General features: G+C 35.5%; 1 protein-coding gene across 1 annotated transcript in view; it reads left to right on the forward strand.

Moving 5' to 3' along the window:
• Window positions 1–15,607, forward strand: part of LOC150090336 (uncharacterized) — a 91,135-nt gene that overhangs the window by 66,217 nt on the left and 9,311 nt on the right. Inside the window, exons 5-6 of the mRNA XM_090389810.1 lie at window positions 1,968–2,077; window positions 15,123–15,201. Coding sequence (XP_090245936.1) covers window positions 1,968–2,077; window positions 15,123–15,201 — 189 coding nt within the window. The remainder of the gene's footprint in view (window positions 1–1,967; window positions 2,078–15,122; window positions 15,202–15,607) is intronic.

The following is a 15,607-nucleotide window of genomic DNA, read 5'->3' on the forward strand; positions in this document are numbered from 1 at the left end:
CCTTAAATTTTCATACACAATTTGATGAATCGCCTCCTTATTCATATCCAACTCATCAGCCATCATTCTGAGGGTCAAACGACGATCTCTTGCAACAATTTCCCTACCTTTTGCAACTCTGTCCTCATTTCGAGAGGTTGACGGACGCCTACTTCTTTGGTCATCGGGAACGTCCTCGCGTCCGTCTTTGAACTGCTTATACCATTCAAACGCACTGATACGACTTAATGTTTTATTGTCATAAATAATTTTTAACATTTGATACGTTTCTGTTGCAAATTTTTCCTGGTTGTTGCAATTTAAAGCAAAATTTGGTATTCTTTCGTTGCTTTGGTATTCTTTCATGACACGGAATATTAAAACTACTAATGAAACTGGTTGTTACTTGCAACTTGTCAGCGTACTGGACAATTGCTTTTCCATCATCTATCGGAGGAAGTTTGAACTACAACATACCACTTCCGTTTAGTTTCAAACTCATCGAACCACCACCAGTCCAGGAACTTTACTGCCACATCTCGTATAGTTTTCATTTGGCTCTCGGATCAACGATTTATATTTATAGTTGAGCCCCTTTTCTCTTTGCATGCCACTGATATAGTCCTTATTTTAACTTATGCGTTTTGTTTACGTGTTTCGAATTCGGAATGATAGCTAACTTGAATTTTCGGAGCAGCAAACAAAACAAAATCTGATTAAAAATCATGAATATGTAAACAGATGACCAAAAGGATAAAACCACAGAGCCAGAAAGAACTGTTTGTAATACATCGGTGCCTAGTTTTTATAAGATTATTCTAATTAGGTATCACCATAAACGTGACGTTTACTAAGTTCAGTTGAAGCCTGTTTTGCATATCAGTTAGTCGCATATCAGTTATGCGGTTCCAGGAGTGCTCCCTAGACTTGTTAATTTAAAACATGTGTTGTGATAAACGAACACCAACCAAATTCGTTACAATTTCGATACAATTTATCTTATTATCATGTCGAAGTTAATTTAGGTGGACAGATTTCTTACTACAGGCAAGATTCCTAGATTTAAAAAGTGTCGATCTTGTTCAACTTAACCTCGTTATGCAAAAAGTCAATTGAGTGAAATAGCTTTTAGGACATCTGATAAGGCAGAACGTTGGAAGGCGCCTGGAAGTCCATGTGGTCCTCGATAATTATGTAATTGGCACAGTGTTTTACAAGTGAAATCATTTTGGAGAATGACATAATCTTAATAGGCCATAATTAATTGCATGAGAAGAATAGTCCGATAAGAGTCATTGTACAAAGACGAAGGGAATGACAGAGAAAATGGAAGAAAGACGCTTGCAAACTTAGAAAATGCTTGGGAAAGTGCTTCTTTTGTCGCTGTTGAACTTCTTACCCCTCCCTCGAAGACAGTCCCTTCCTTAAAGCTTGAAAAAGGAAAAATATGATCGCATGATCAGATGAATACTAAAAATCCAGGAACAACTACGAGCAATGTTGATTTAAAACGATGATAAACCTTCGTCTGGTTATACTGAGAGGTTAATGCTCTTTGCGTGTCATAACTAGGCAAAATATTCTGCCCAGAAGTTTATTTTATATCTATTTCCCCTGTTCCTTACCCTGTTTAACATTTTTTTTCCATTTCCCCTTCGTCCATATCATCAATAATAATCTTTGGTGTGTTCTCCAGTCCAGACAGCGTCTACTTAACATCAGTTAGTATTCACTCGCTTTCGGCTATTCCTAGCTGCAGGGGGCGCTTTGCTAAACAACGCTACCATTTCTGGGTGCTCCATTTACACACTCATCAACAACAGCGTCAAAACCCTCCGTGGCAGTGTAGTGGCTAAGCCATTTGCCTTTCGTTTAGAAAGATCAACTGATCATAGAATAACGATGCCTCATGACCTTAGTTGCTTGATCTTTATTAAATAGAGCCGCCGAAAACTCACTAATCCCTTATTATTATTATTTTCCCTTAGGAACGAAGTGTCCCGAGTGTCACTGAACTTTGTAGAAGATGAGAAGCGGGTAAACGAACTAGTCTACGGCCATGAATACCTTCTGAGGGCGGCCATGAGCAGACCCGACAGTAAGTGTGATACCCTTATAAAAATAAGTTCGATGATTTTAAAATAAATATCGCAAATAAAATTTTACATTAATTTTTAAATACCGTATTTCTCTGGTATTAGTTATAATATTTCAAAATTTGAATTACCATTTTTGAATATAACCGAGGGAAATAGTTAACAAATATTGTAAAATTATTTTAAAATATCAAATCAAATGCATTTAATTTCTTGGTAAACAAACTAGCCAGATATTTGTTTGCTTAAATATAAATTTTCAGCTTTATTATTTATTTCTTGTTTTATATGTAAAATATATGGAATATTCGTGCGTGGAAGAGTCAGTAAGTCACCAAGAAAGAAAAACAGTCAGCAGGAAGCTGACCTGAACCCAGCATTTATTTTTCAGGATTGGAAGTTGGAGTCTTTTTAAAGACTCCAATCCCGAAAAAATTATGCCTCTTTAAAAAGATTCCAACTTCCAATTCAACCTTCGTATCACCAAAAAACCTTTTCCACTAAACTAATTAAAGTGAATAAAAAAAAAAGCAAATCCCCAGCGGCAAGGTCAGGCTGTAGGGAGGATGTTCAAGACATTCCAAACACAGTGTCCTCTTCTGTAGCACAGTGTTTATAATCACCATCCGTCCACACCGGGTGGAAAAGGGCAGGGTTCGAATTCCGTCAATGACACGACGGATTTTTACGGGCGTTGTCGCAACGTGGCCGAGTTAGTCGGTCTCGAGAAAGAGTTGGTGTTTTCTCCCAGAAATTCGATTTTTGTGTCCAGCAAACCGACCAAAGAATACACACGATTAAAGACAATATACTGGTGCCATAATGGATTTGAACTCAGATTTGAATTGGAATACTGCTATTGTAGCACTCCACATCAACAAGTTTTATAGCAACTTTTTCTATATTTTCTTTAAGAAAACTTAAATAAAAAATATTCGTGTATAAAATTTCCTCTAATAAATCTCCTTCTTTATTTTTTTTTTTATTTTTTCTTTTGTTTTAACGTAGTCAGGAACCAGGTTCACGACGGTATTATTGCTGTGGGAAGCAATAATTTTTTATAAAAATTTATCTTATTATTGCAGTTGTTGTTGTAATAGGGCTTTAGGAGCATCAACGACCAGGCCGTATTTCTCCGCGTATATTGTCTGTAAATTGTATTCTGAGGTCAATTTTCTGTTTGCTGGACGAAAAACCCGAGTTTCCGGGAGAAAAAACCATGCTACCCTCGTGTGAAACCGACTAATTCAACCACGTTGTGAAAAAGGTCAATAAAAATTCCTCCACCTCATCAAGTGGACTCAGTTCTTTTCCATCCAGTGTGGGAAGGACGGTGATCTTATCAACCGTACTACCCACGAGGGTTTTTTATTTTTGAAATACAAATATTATTTTAAAAATTCTAAATTTTATTGTATGGAACCGTTATCTCAAGTGTCTGGGATCTATTGTCCCATGAGACGAGCCCTAACTTCACGTTAATCCATGGAAGATTACGCAGATGTCTGGAATTTTTCATTAGCCCAATACATACGGTTGTGAAAATTTAAATGCCCTTTTAATCTGATTAAAACCTCTTACCATGCAGTTCCGTTATGGAAATCATCTCTTTTGCCTTTCTCATGGCAGTACGGCTCATGGAACTGGGGCCGGCAGTATCTTCCCCCATATGAGCCGATTTTAAATTAACAAGGTCTGCAGATGGACTTAAATGACATATGCCGGTTGTAGAATTTTAATTTTTAATCCCGAAAAATACATTACGTTAGTACATAAAAATTGAAATAAATTAAAAATCTAAATCAGGATAGTAATTAATAGGATTTCGGGCACAAGTGTTCTCTAGAAAATTATATTTTTATTTCTATGCACCTGATCGACCAAAATATGTTTTACGGACGAGTGGATTATGATCGACCATTTCTGGTAACTGATCTATATCATCTTCCTGGATTGCATGAAACAGCTCAAGTATGTAAGCTTTCCACTAAAATTCTAAAAACACTCCACTGATTCATTCACAGTTCTCGAGAATATTATCCTGTTGAAATCTCAGGTGAACGTTCGTGGATAATTGTAATAGCTTGGATATTTTCGGTACTGTCTGAAGTTCTTTACCTACCGCATGGCTTCACTGAAGTTGTTACCAGTTCCATGCTGCTGAAATTTATCACGTAGAAGGGGTTACTGTCAGATGTGTCGGCGCTTTTATTTGTTATTAACATTCCAATGCACACTCCATGTTTATCGGTAACTGGTTTGCCTGAAACACAAAAGATTGTTAAATAGATGGCTCAGCTATAAAATGTAAATGTTTTTATACAATTGATCATGACATCAAGACACACAGCAATTTAGAGAATTTATACATAATTCTGACTCATCCTTTACACGTGTGCTCTAAAACCACCTGAGTTCAAGCCCCTCGATGAAGAGAGGAATTTTTACAGTCCTTTTTCACATTAGTCGGTCTCAGGCGAGGGGAGAACGATTTTTCATCCCGGAAACACGGGTTTTTCATCCAGCAAACAGAAAATCGACCACAGAACACACGCAATTTACAGGCAGTATACACGGAGCAATATGGTCTTAGTCGCTGATGCTCCTAAAACCCTACTCCAACGACAACAACCACAATGTACAGACATTTAAGTCTAGTGTTTAAAAGTTTCATCCAAATTTAAAATGTGAGATTTTAAAATTTAAAACATCTACTGGTATCTGAAGAAACTCAGTAGATAAATTTAAGTCTTTAAATTTAAGGGGTGTTTCTTAAAAGGTTGGAACCAGTCTTTTAAGAAACGGTATTTGATTGTCGCCTCTGCTTATCTTCTTCAAGGGTGATTAAAACAGGGATTCGAGTCCCGAAAACTCCTCTCTAAACAGGAGAAATTTTTAGAGGCTTTTTTTTCACACCATTGCCAAGTTAATCTGTTCTTCGTCAGTCTCAGATAAAGATTCATGGTTTTTCCTCCCAGTAAATCAGGATTTCATCCACCAAAACAAGCAGACCAACCATAGAATACACGCAATTTATAGACGTAATACGCTGAAGCCTCATGGCTTTAGTTGTCTTGGCGCAAAAATCAACCATCCAATTTCAGTAGTGTATATAGTAATCGTAATAGAGCATGTGATCCAACAAAGCAAGCGTATGCGCTCTTGTAGCATCAGCCAAAATATAATAATAAATAAATAAAAAATAATAATAAATAAAAAAAATTCACACAACCATTCCCTCTAAAAGTTCGTTCACTTCCTCCTTGAATTTATTTAACCTATCAACTTCCACAACGACAGATGGAAGTTTCTTCCAGCAATTAACCACCCGCTGGCTAAAGACAAATTTCCGCACATCTATCCTACAACTGTCTTTCCTCAATTTGAAACTGTGTCCCCTCAGGTTCTTAAGAGGAAGAATCTGAGGGGGCACAGGTTCTTAAGAATCCCATCAGCATTCAGCGTGCTCAACCCATTCAAGGCCTTATACACCTCAATCAGATCACCTCGCAGTGCCTAGTCTCCGGCCGCTGCAATTTGCAGAACTTAAGCCTCTCTTGGTAAGAGGATCCCTTCATTCCTCTCATCAATCTTGTTGCCCTTCTCTGTACACGCTCAAGAAAATCTACATCCTTCCTAAAATCGACGCGGCTTGATCATTTTTGTACTTATATTAGAAAATTGCTATAATGTTATTGGTTTTTTGAAACGACAGAATTTCAAATTGATATATAACTGGAAGTTTAGTTTTCTCAAGTGATGAACTGCATTAGTCAACCATCCATCGTATTACTTCGTGCAAATATTTATGTCACTAAATTAACGTCCAAGAAAGACCCTGAACTCGAACACAAAATCCTTTTAAAAAGTTAGAAACTGGTTGATTGTATTAGTCGTACTGCATATGAATCGTCCTACGTACGACATTCTTAGATAACAGCACTTCTAAAATGTGACCTTACTCTACTTTAGGAGGAAAATTGAATCATTAACATTGAGAACAACTTGTAAACCAGATTTAGCTGATTTCGCATTTGATATCTAGCAATGTAAAAACTACATTGGGAAAAAAGCAGATACATTTGAATGAAATTTTCGATCGTGCTGATCATACATTTAGGACTGGAATTCAGTATATTTTTTTAAATATCCAAGAGCGTTCCAACTGCCTTCGTGGGTAGCATAGATGGTAGAATTGCCATCCTCCTCGCATTGGGTGGAAAAGACTGGAGTTCGAATGCTGTCGATGACGTGAAGAATTTATATAGGCCTTTATCACAACGTGGCCGAGTTAGTCGGTTTCCGGTGGGGATAGGTACCATGGTTTTTTTCTCCTGGAAGCTCGAGTTTTTCGTCCAGCAAACAGAAAATCGATCTCAAAACACACACAATTTACGGACAGTATACGGAGCAATATGGCCTTAGTTGCTAATGCTCCTAAAACTCAATAACAACAACATTCCAGCTCGTAGATAATTAAATATTTAGTTATAATGAAAATTTTATTAATAAATTAAAATTGGGAAAAAGGAAAAAATGTATACTGTAGTGGGTCAAACTCATTATCAAATACAAACATACACTCAGTGATCACCCCATTCGTAATGACCTATGCCACATAGCTCACAATATAAAAAGCCCAAGTTTCGTACGTTAGAGCAGTGGTAATTTGCATCTGGTCGGGCAAATAAGTATAAAGTAGCAGTTATAGGATGTAGTAAAGTTATCATGGATTTTCAAAAGGGCATGATTATGGAAACTCGTGTGTTGGGCTCTTCCATATCGAAAACGACCAGTCTTATCGGTTGCGCAGGGTCCACTATGGTTAAGGTGTACAAAGAATGGTGTAGAAGGTGTAGAATCAAACGACCTCCTTCCGACAGAACTGTAAAGGATTAAACTATTATATTAGGGTCACCTAGAAAGTCACTTCAACTATCCATGTGTATTGTGTCTGTGAATTGCATGTGTTCTCTGGTTGATTTGCTTGCTTTGCTGGACGAAAAAGTCCAGTTTTTCCAGGGGGAAACCTTGCTATCTACGCCTGAGACCGACTAACTCAGCCACAGAGTGAAAAATATCGTGCCTTTTTCACCCAGTGTGGGGAGGACGATGACGAATACTACTGTGTTACCCGTGCAGACGAACTTAAAATTTCAAATTATTTTCAATATATATATATATATATATATATATATATGAAATATGAAAACAAAGATGTGGAAAAACAGGAAAAATAAGGAAAAACAGTACGTGTACCTGAATGCGCAAAGCAGCAAAACAGGATACATGTATATAAATAATATAAAATAAAAATATATAAAAATAAAATAAAAATATAGATGGAGAAGTTATTAAACACAAAATGCCGAGCCTAGTTGAAGAAAAAAGAGAAAAAGAATGTTAAGATCCTATAAAAAAAAAAAAAAAAAATTAATTATTAAGTAGAATTAAATCCGAATTAATGCCGAATTAACAGGCCAATTATATGTACAAAAGCTGAAAGAAAAAGAGGGGAGGGTGATAGAGATAAAAATTATAAAATAAAAATTATAAAATAAAAATTAAAAATTGGTACATAGATCAGGTATTTCATCAGGGGGCTACACCTGATCATGTACCAAACACTGTGTTTCTATGCAAACTCATGTTGATGGAGAAGCTGAAGAAATGAAAAGGAAATAAAAAGGAAATAAAAAATATAAAATTTTTTTTTTTTTTTTTTTTATAAAAATTTTTTATAGCTCCAGAAACATGAGTGAGGTAGCCCCAACGCAGTGTATTTAGATTAATAAATTAAGTAACGTAGTGTATTTGGAAATAAATTGAATAACGCAACCGCAGTGTATTTAGATTAATAAATTAAGAAAATTGAGTAACGCAGTGTATTTGGAAATAAATTGAGTCGATAGTATGTAAGAACGCCAGTTTAAATCGAAAGTATGTAATAAATAAATAAATAACAAGGTAGCGGTATAGAAAAAGGAAGCAATGCAAGGTAGGGGAGGGAAAAGAAGTTAAAAATACAGAGGCGAAGATAGTGAGAAAGAGGAAAGTGAGAATGTCCGAATCACCCTCGTATTACACTAATAGTTCAACGGACGGAAAAACGAAGAGTAGAAAGTAGAAAGATGTAAAGAGAAGGAAAAGAGTTTAAAGGATACTAGGCAAGCTGGGGGTGTAAGTACCCAACCTCATAGAGAGGGCCTTGGCTGTGAGAGTGTTAGTAGAAGTGGAAATTAATACCGCTAGCTTGTATTGTATATTTTACGAAATAAAATAAAATAAAAATATGAACAGGAGGAAAATTAAATACATACGATAACTGGCAGAAACAAGTTGAGTGAAATATAATTAAGAAATGACAATAAAATATGCAATCATGATTAATAAGGTACAATTATGTGAATATGATTAATAAGAATGGAATGCAAACAGAGGGAAAACTATGACAACGATGGTGGAGTTGCTCAGAAGAGAAGAACTATGGGAGCCCTCTGTGGTCAAAATAAAATAGAGAAAATAAAAGATTGGACATAAATAATTATTGATATTAAATTACGAAAATGAAAAGAAAACTTAGGAAGTGAAAGAACACGAACATCGTTCTAATAGAAGTTATAATAGAAGTCATTATGTGTGATCACTTTCCAAGTGGTGGAAATACCACCATTCAAATGTACAACTATACAACTATACAAGTATCGAATTAACCCTAATCAAGGTGGAACATGGTGAAACCGAATTTTTCTTTAATGTAATCAGAGAGAATTTTTATAATAAAATTTAAGAAATTAATAGGAATGTCATTATTGCGAAGTTTGGTATAAAGATCATTTAATGCACCAGCGAAAAGTGATTGATTGCTACTAATATTAGCTAAACGGATAATCTGTGTGCAGATAATATTTTTATGAACCTTAATCGAAATGTTCGAGTTCCAATTTGTTAAATAGATAATATTAAAATTAAATTCGCTTCTTTTGTCAAATAGTTCCAAATTATGACGAAGAGGAGGACTATTTAAAGTAATACTTAAATCCAAAAAATTTGCATGTTGGTTGCCAAAGTTTTCTTTATTGAGAGTGAGTTCAGTTGGATATATAGATTTAGCAATATTTTCAAAATGAATGTTGAGAATAAGAATGTCATCAACATAGCGGAATGCATAAAAATTAAGGTTCGGGTTGTTATCAATAAATAGATGTTCGTAATAATGGAGAAATAGATTAGATACTATGCTAGAAATTTGTGAACCCACGGGAACTCCTATGGATTGTTTATAAGCATATCTACCATCATAGATATAATTGTTTAGGATACAGAGGTTGATGTAGTTATTCCAAGTGACCTCATCTGTTGATATAACGTTTTTGTATTTGAGGAACAATTGATGAAGTACATTAACAATCAGGTGATGCGGTAAGGAGGTAAATAAGTTGGTGAAGTCATATGTTTCAATACTAAATATGCTGGAATATGCATTGGAATTAAAATTTTTAATGATACTGTGGTTGTTGTTAATGATCCAGGTGGTAGGGATATTAATAAGGATAGTAGTTAACAATTTGAAAAATTGTTTACCTGGATGATAACAGCCACTTTTTTTGGCACTAGTGATGAATCTGAAGCTAACTGGATGTTTATGGAATTTGGCTATCATATACAAGAAAGGCAAAGTAGAATTGCGAATTTTGGTATGCAATTTTTTATGCAAATGCATGACAAGTGGGGTAAAAATTAAATAGGGCAAATTGTGTTAGCAACGAATCCATCTAAAGGGAAGGAGTGGGGGTTGCATAAAAAATTGCATACCAAAATTCGCAATTCTACTTTGCCTTTCTTGTATATGATAGCCAAATTCCATAAACATCCAGTTAGCTTCAGATTCATCACTAGTGCCAAAAAAAGTGGCTGTTATCATCCAGGTAAACAATTTTTCAAATTGTTAACTACTATCCTTATTAATATCCCTACCACCTGGATCATTAACAACAACCACAGTATCATTAAAATTTTTAATTCCAATGCATATTCCAGCATATTTAGTATTGAAACATATGACTTCACCAACTTATTTACCTCCTTACCGCATCACCTGATTGTTAATGTACTTCATCAATTGTTCCTCAAATACAAAAACGTTATATCAACAGATGAGGTCACTTGGAATAACTACATCAACCTCTGTATCCTAAACAATTATATCTATGATGGTAGATATGCTTATAAACAATCCATAGGAGTTCCCGTGGGTTCACAAATTTCTAGCATAGTATCTAATCTATTTCTCCATTATTACGAACATCTATTTATTGATAACAACCCGAACCTTAATTTTTATGCATTCCGCTATGTTGATGACATTCTTATTCTCAACATTCATTTTGAAAATATTGCTAAATCTATATATCCAACTGAACTCACTCTCAATAAAGAAAACTTTGGCAACCAACATGCAAATTTTTTGGATTTAAGTATTACTTTAAATAGTCCTCCTCTTCGTCATAATTTGGAACTATTTGACAAAAGAAGCGAATTTAATTTTAATATTATCTATTTAACAAATTGGAACTCGAACATTTCGATTAAGGTTCATAAAAATATTATCTGCACACAGATTATCCGTTTAGCTAATATTAGTAGCAATCAATCACTTTTCGCTGGTGCATTAAATGATCTTTATACCAAACTTCGCAATAATGACATTCCTATTAATTTCTTAAATTTTATTATAAAAATTCTCTCTGATTACATTAAAGAAAAATTCGGTTTCACCATGTTCCACCTTGATTAGGGTTAATTCGATACTTGTATAGTTGTATAGTTGTACATTTGAATGGTGGTATTTCCACCACTTGGAAAGTGATCACACATAATGACTTCTATTATAACTTCTATTAGAACGATGTTCGTGTTCTTTCACTTCCTAAGTTTTCTTTTCATTTTCGTAATTTAATATCAATAATTATTTATGTCCAATCTTTTATTTTCTCTATTTTATTTTGACCACAGAGGGCTCCCATAGTTCTTCTCTTCTGAGCAACTCCACCATCGTTGTCATAGTTTTCCCTCTGTTTGCATTCCATTCTTATTAATCATATTCACATAATTGTACCTTATTAATCATGATTGCATATTTTATTGTCATTTCTTAATTATATTTCACTCAACTTGTTTCTGCCAGTTATCGTATGTATTTAATTTTCCTCCTGTTCATATTTTTATTTTATTTTATTTCGTAAAATATACAATACAAGCTAGCGGTATTAATTTCCACTTCTACTAACACTCTCACAGCCAAGGCCCTCTCTATGAGGTTGGGTACTTACACCCCCAGCTTGCCTAGTATCCTTTAAACTCTTTTCCTTCTCTTTACATCTTTCTACTTTCTACTCTTCGTTTTTCCGTCCGTTGAACTATTAGTGTAATACGAGGGTGATTCGGACATTCTCACTTTCCTCTTTCTCACTATCTTCGCCTCTGTATTTTTAACTTCTTTTCCCTCCCCTACCTTGCATTGCTTCCTTTTTCTATACCGCTACCTTGTTATTTATTTATTTATTACATACTTTCGATTTAAACTGGCGTTCTTACATACTATCGACTCAATTTATTTCCAAATACACTGCGTTACTCAATTTTCTTAATTTATTAATCTAAATACACTGCGGTTGCGTTATTCAATTTATTTCCAAATACACTACGTTACTTAATTTATTAATCTAAATACACTGCGTTGGGGCTACCTCACTCATGTTTCTGGAGCTATAAAAAATTTTTATAAAAAAAAAAAAAAAAAAAAATTTTATATTTTTTATTTCCTTTTTATTTCCTTTTCATTTCTTCAGCTTCTCCATCAACATGAGTTTGCATAGAAACACAGTGTTTGGTACATGATCAGGTGTAGCCCCCTGATGAAATACCTGATCTATGTACCAATTTTTAATTTTTATTTTATAATTTTTATTTTATAATTTTTATCTCTATCACCCTCCCCTCTTTTTCTTTCAGCTTTTGTACATATAATTGGCCTGTTAATTCGGCATTAATTCGGATTTAATTCTACTTAATAATTAATTTTTTTTTTTTTTTATAGGATCTTAACATTCTTTTTCTCTTTTTTCTTCAACTAGGCTCGGCATTTTGTGTTTAATAACTTCTCCATCTATATTTTTATTTTATTTTTATTTTATTTTTATATATTTTTATTTTATATTATATATATATATATATATATATATATATAATTAGATAGTATGAATCAGAGCTGTAATACTCTACGTACTATATTGAGGTAAACTCCTCTTATTAATTTACTAATATATGTATATAAATAAAATAAAATAAAAAATAATTAAAAATAAATTAAAAAATAATAAAAAATACATTAAAATAATAAAATAAAATAACTAAATAAATTAATTAAAAATATAAAATAAAAAATAAATAAATTAATTAATTAAAAAATAAATAAAATAAAAAAATAGATAAATAAAAATTCCCGCATTCCTCGCAAAGAGGGACTAATCCCACATCAGTAAACTCTCTGATGCCAGCAAAAAAAAGAAGAAGAAAAAAAAGTCTATGTTGGGGGGAGAAGGTTAAAAAATGTACAGGAACAACTGATACAAAGTTATATATATATTCAGCAAGCACATTGTGGCATAGTATTTAGGGTCAGCGCCATCGGTGGTTCCCCACATCTGCGCCGTATGTACTCTGTGATGGAATGCAGAACTATTGCAAAGCCAGAAAAAAGTGTAATGTCTGGTTTATGTAGTATTGTGCTTTGTTCTGTTGTTGTGTCTCTGGCTGCTTGGCCGCAGGGCCCCTAGTGACACCCAACGTTGCCCGCCACAATTACTGGGAGGTGAGCCAGGCTGCCCATCATATCCTAGTTGGCCTCTGCCAGGGTCGCCTGAGCTTCCTGACAGAGGCCATAAAATTAATAAAAATAGTTTTTTTTTTGAAGAGAGCATATGGGGGAGTTAGAAGAAGAAGAGGTCAGAATGTGGGGAACATTAGTTTGAGTGGACCAATAGGGAAGGCAGTCCACCCTAAGTTAGGCGAAGGTAGGGGATAGAGAAGGGGATTGAAAGTCACAGGAGCACCTGCTCCTGTGTGAGCGCCTTGCTCTCTCTGAGTATTCTGCACTCTGAGGAGTGCTAGCACGAATCCTACCCTTATCGGGTTAGCAGGGCAACCTGCCTTTGAAATCCTGCACCCAGGATGCTTGCATTATCCTACCCCAGTCGGGATTCGCAGGGGGTGGCACGTTATTCTGTTCTGTCCTGAGTTCTGCAAGTCTAGCTCTTCTAGACTTGAATACAGCCTGGGCGTAGCGTGGTATGTGGCCTCATCTTGTAGTAAAGTTGACTCCTGATTGCTGGGGTTTCCTTGTATTTCTGTGAGGAATTGAAGTCTGGTGTTGTCGTAAGTAAGACACTCATACATAAGGTGTTCCCAGGACTCATCTTCACCACAGTGGCAATATGGGTTATTTTATATTGCCATGGCTGTCAGTTTTTTTCTGAAACGGTCCATGGCCTGTAATCAGGAAGGTGACTTGTAATCCAGGCGTGTACCAGGAAGGAGACTTTGGAAAAGTGCGAGTTATTGAGGGAATAAAACCTTTGGTGATTTCCCCTTTCGGTGTCATGTCCCATGTTTCTTGCAGAGGTTTTGTAGGTGGTCTGCAATTTTTCTTCTTTCTTGTTTAGGGTCATTTGCATTTTCCAACTGCAGATTCAACAATTGCGTTGGGATTCCCTTCTTCAGCCGCTGGAAGAGACCCCTCTTGACAACTTCCAGATAGGTACGTATCCTGCAATGACTTGTAATGCGGGGGTGCTGACAGTACATCACGCCCTGGTAACCGATAGTAACATAAATCTTTGAATGAATTCAAGCTTGCGCTTGTTCCTTTCGAGGATTGCCTTTTCACACCAGATGGAGACTCCGTAGCACACAATTGGAACATATACTACCTTATTTATTAATTATAGAGTTTTATTCTTTAGGCCCCAATCCGCTCTACTAAACCGCCTTATCATTGCGGTGTATTTTTGGATTTTATCTGACAAGTATTTTAAGTCGGGGTGGAAGGATAAGTTGGCGTCTAGATACAGACCCAGATATTTGATTTCTGTGTAGAGACGAATCGGGGTGTTGTTAATTTTCATCACTGGTGGCTTTCGGATTTGGAGCTTTCCTTTTAAAAGGATTGACTTTGTTTTTTCAATTAGGGTTGAGTCACCATCTTTCGTAAAGGAAACACGGCGCCGACCTCAGAGTGATATAGAGTTTGTGTATTTTGGAATTATTCCTATAGTCTGCTTACAACAGCGAGTCACATTCAGCCAACTGGCTTGTCTTTAACTCCATTGTCTTCAGTGCTTTCCTCTCAAATAATCATTTAAGCAGTTTCTTTATGATATTTTCATAGCGATGACTATCTCGAAATTGAGTCTGAGCGGGAAGCTCAATGGTAGCCCAAGTGGAAAAGGCCCGGGTTTGAATCCCGTCGATTCGCATGGGACTTTTATAGGCTTTTTTAAACTCCGTGGCAGAGTTAGTCAGTCTCAGACTTGGACGGCAAGGTTTCTTCGGCAGTGAAACAGGCAAACCGACCAGGGAACATACACAATTTACGGACATAATACACATGGGTAGATGAGGTTGTTCTTGGTTAACCTTAATATGACTCTTAAATTTCGAAAACGATAGCGCAAGATAAATGCGAAATAAAGCGGTTCCTAAAACAGGCTGTTTTTGTCCGCATACCCGATTTGTGTTTTGTAACAGGTTGCACGCGATTTTGTTTAGGGGGTTGGACATCGAATGATTTTCAAAAATGACGAATATTTTATTCTATTTTTATCTGTATTTTTAAAAATGTATTCGTAATTTTGGAATGTATATACAGCTGCTCAAAATCATGCCCATGGAATTAAATTATTTTGAGCTGTTGTGAAATTTTGAATGACACGTGATTTAAACACATTGTAAATGAGAAGGCTAAACGAGCTTTTTTTCTCTCTGTAGATATCCACCGACTGAAAGTGAAGTCGTGCCTTAGTTTCGCTCCGAACAATACCGAAGTCCATCTCATCGACTCTAGAGGGTGAGTATTATGAATGTACAGTTGTGCCATGCACGTATATCTAGATGCTACACATATACTTTGTCTGGCATCTGGAAATATCACTCCACACTTGCCCTGAAATCTTGTATCTTCCTTAAAGTTATGATTATTTCAGCTTTTGGAGCTTTACGTATATCAGTTGAAGTACCAGATGTAAGAGATGAAAGAGTTGGATTGAGGCGTTTAAAAATTAGTGTCGATTATCTAAGGCGATGACGTAGTGAAATTGAAGATCCCTGGAGTTCATGGTTGGTCTGTGTAAGTGAAGTCTTAAGTCCAGCAGATGTAGTAGTGATTCCACTATCCGTGGAGTCACGATTACGATCGTCCTTCCAAACTTTGTGGAAAAGGCCAAGATTCCATCCCTATCTAGACGGGGGGGGGA

The sequence above is a fragment of the Mastigoproctus giganteus genome, chromosome 2 (genome assembly GCF_048544385.1).
Source record: "Mastigoproctus giganteus isolate SK-2022 chromosome 2, ASM4854438v1, whole genome shotgun sequence".
Lineage (NCBI taxonomy): Eukaryota > Metazoa > Arthropoda > Arachnida > Uropygi > Thelyphonidae > Mastigoproctus > Mastigoproctus giganteus.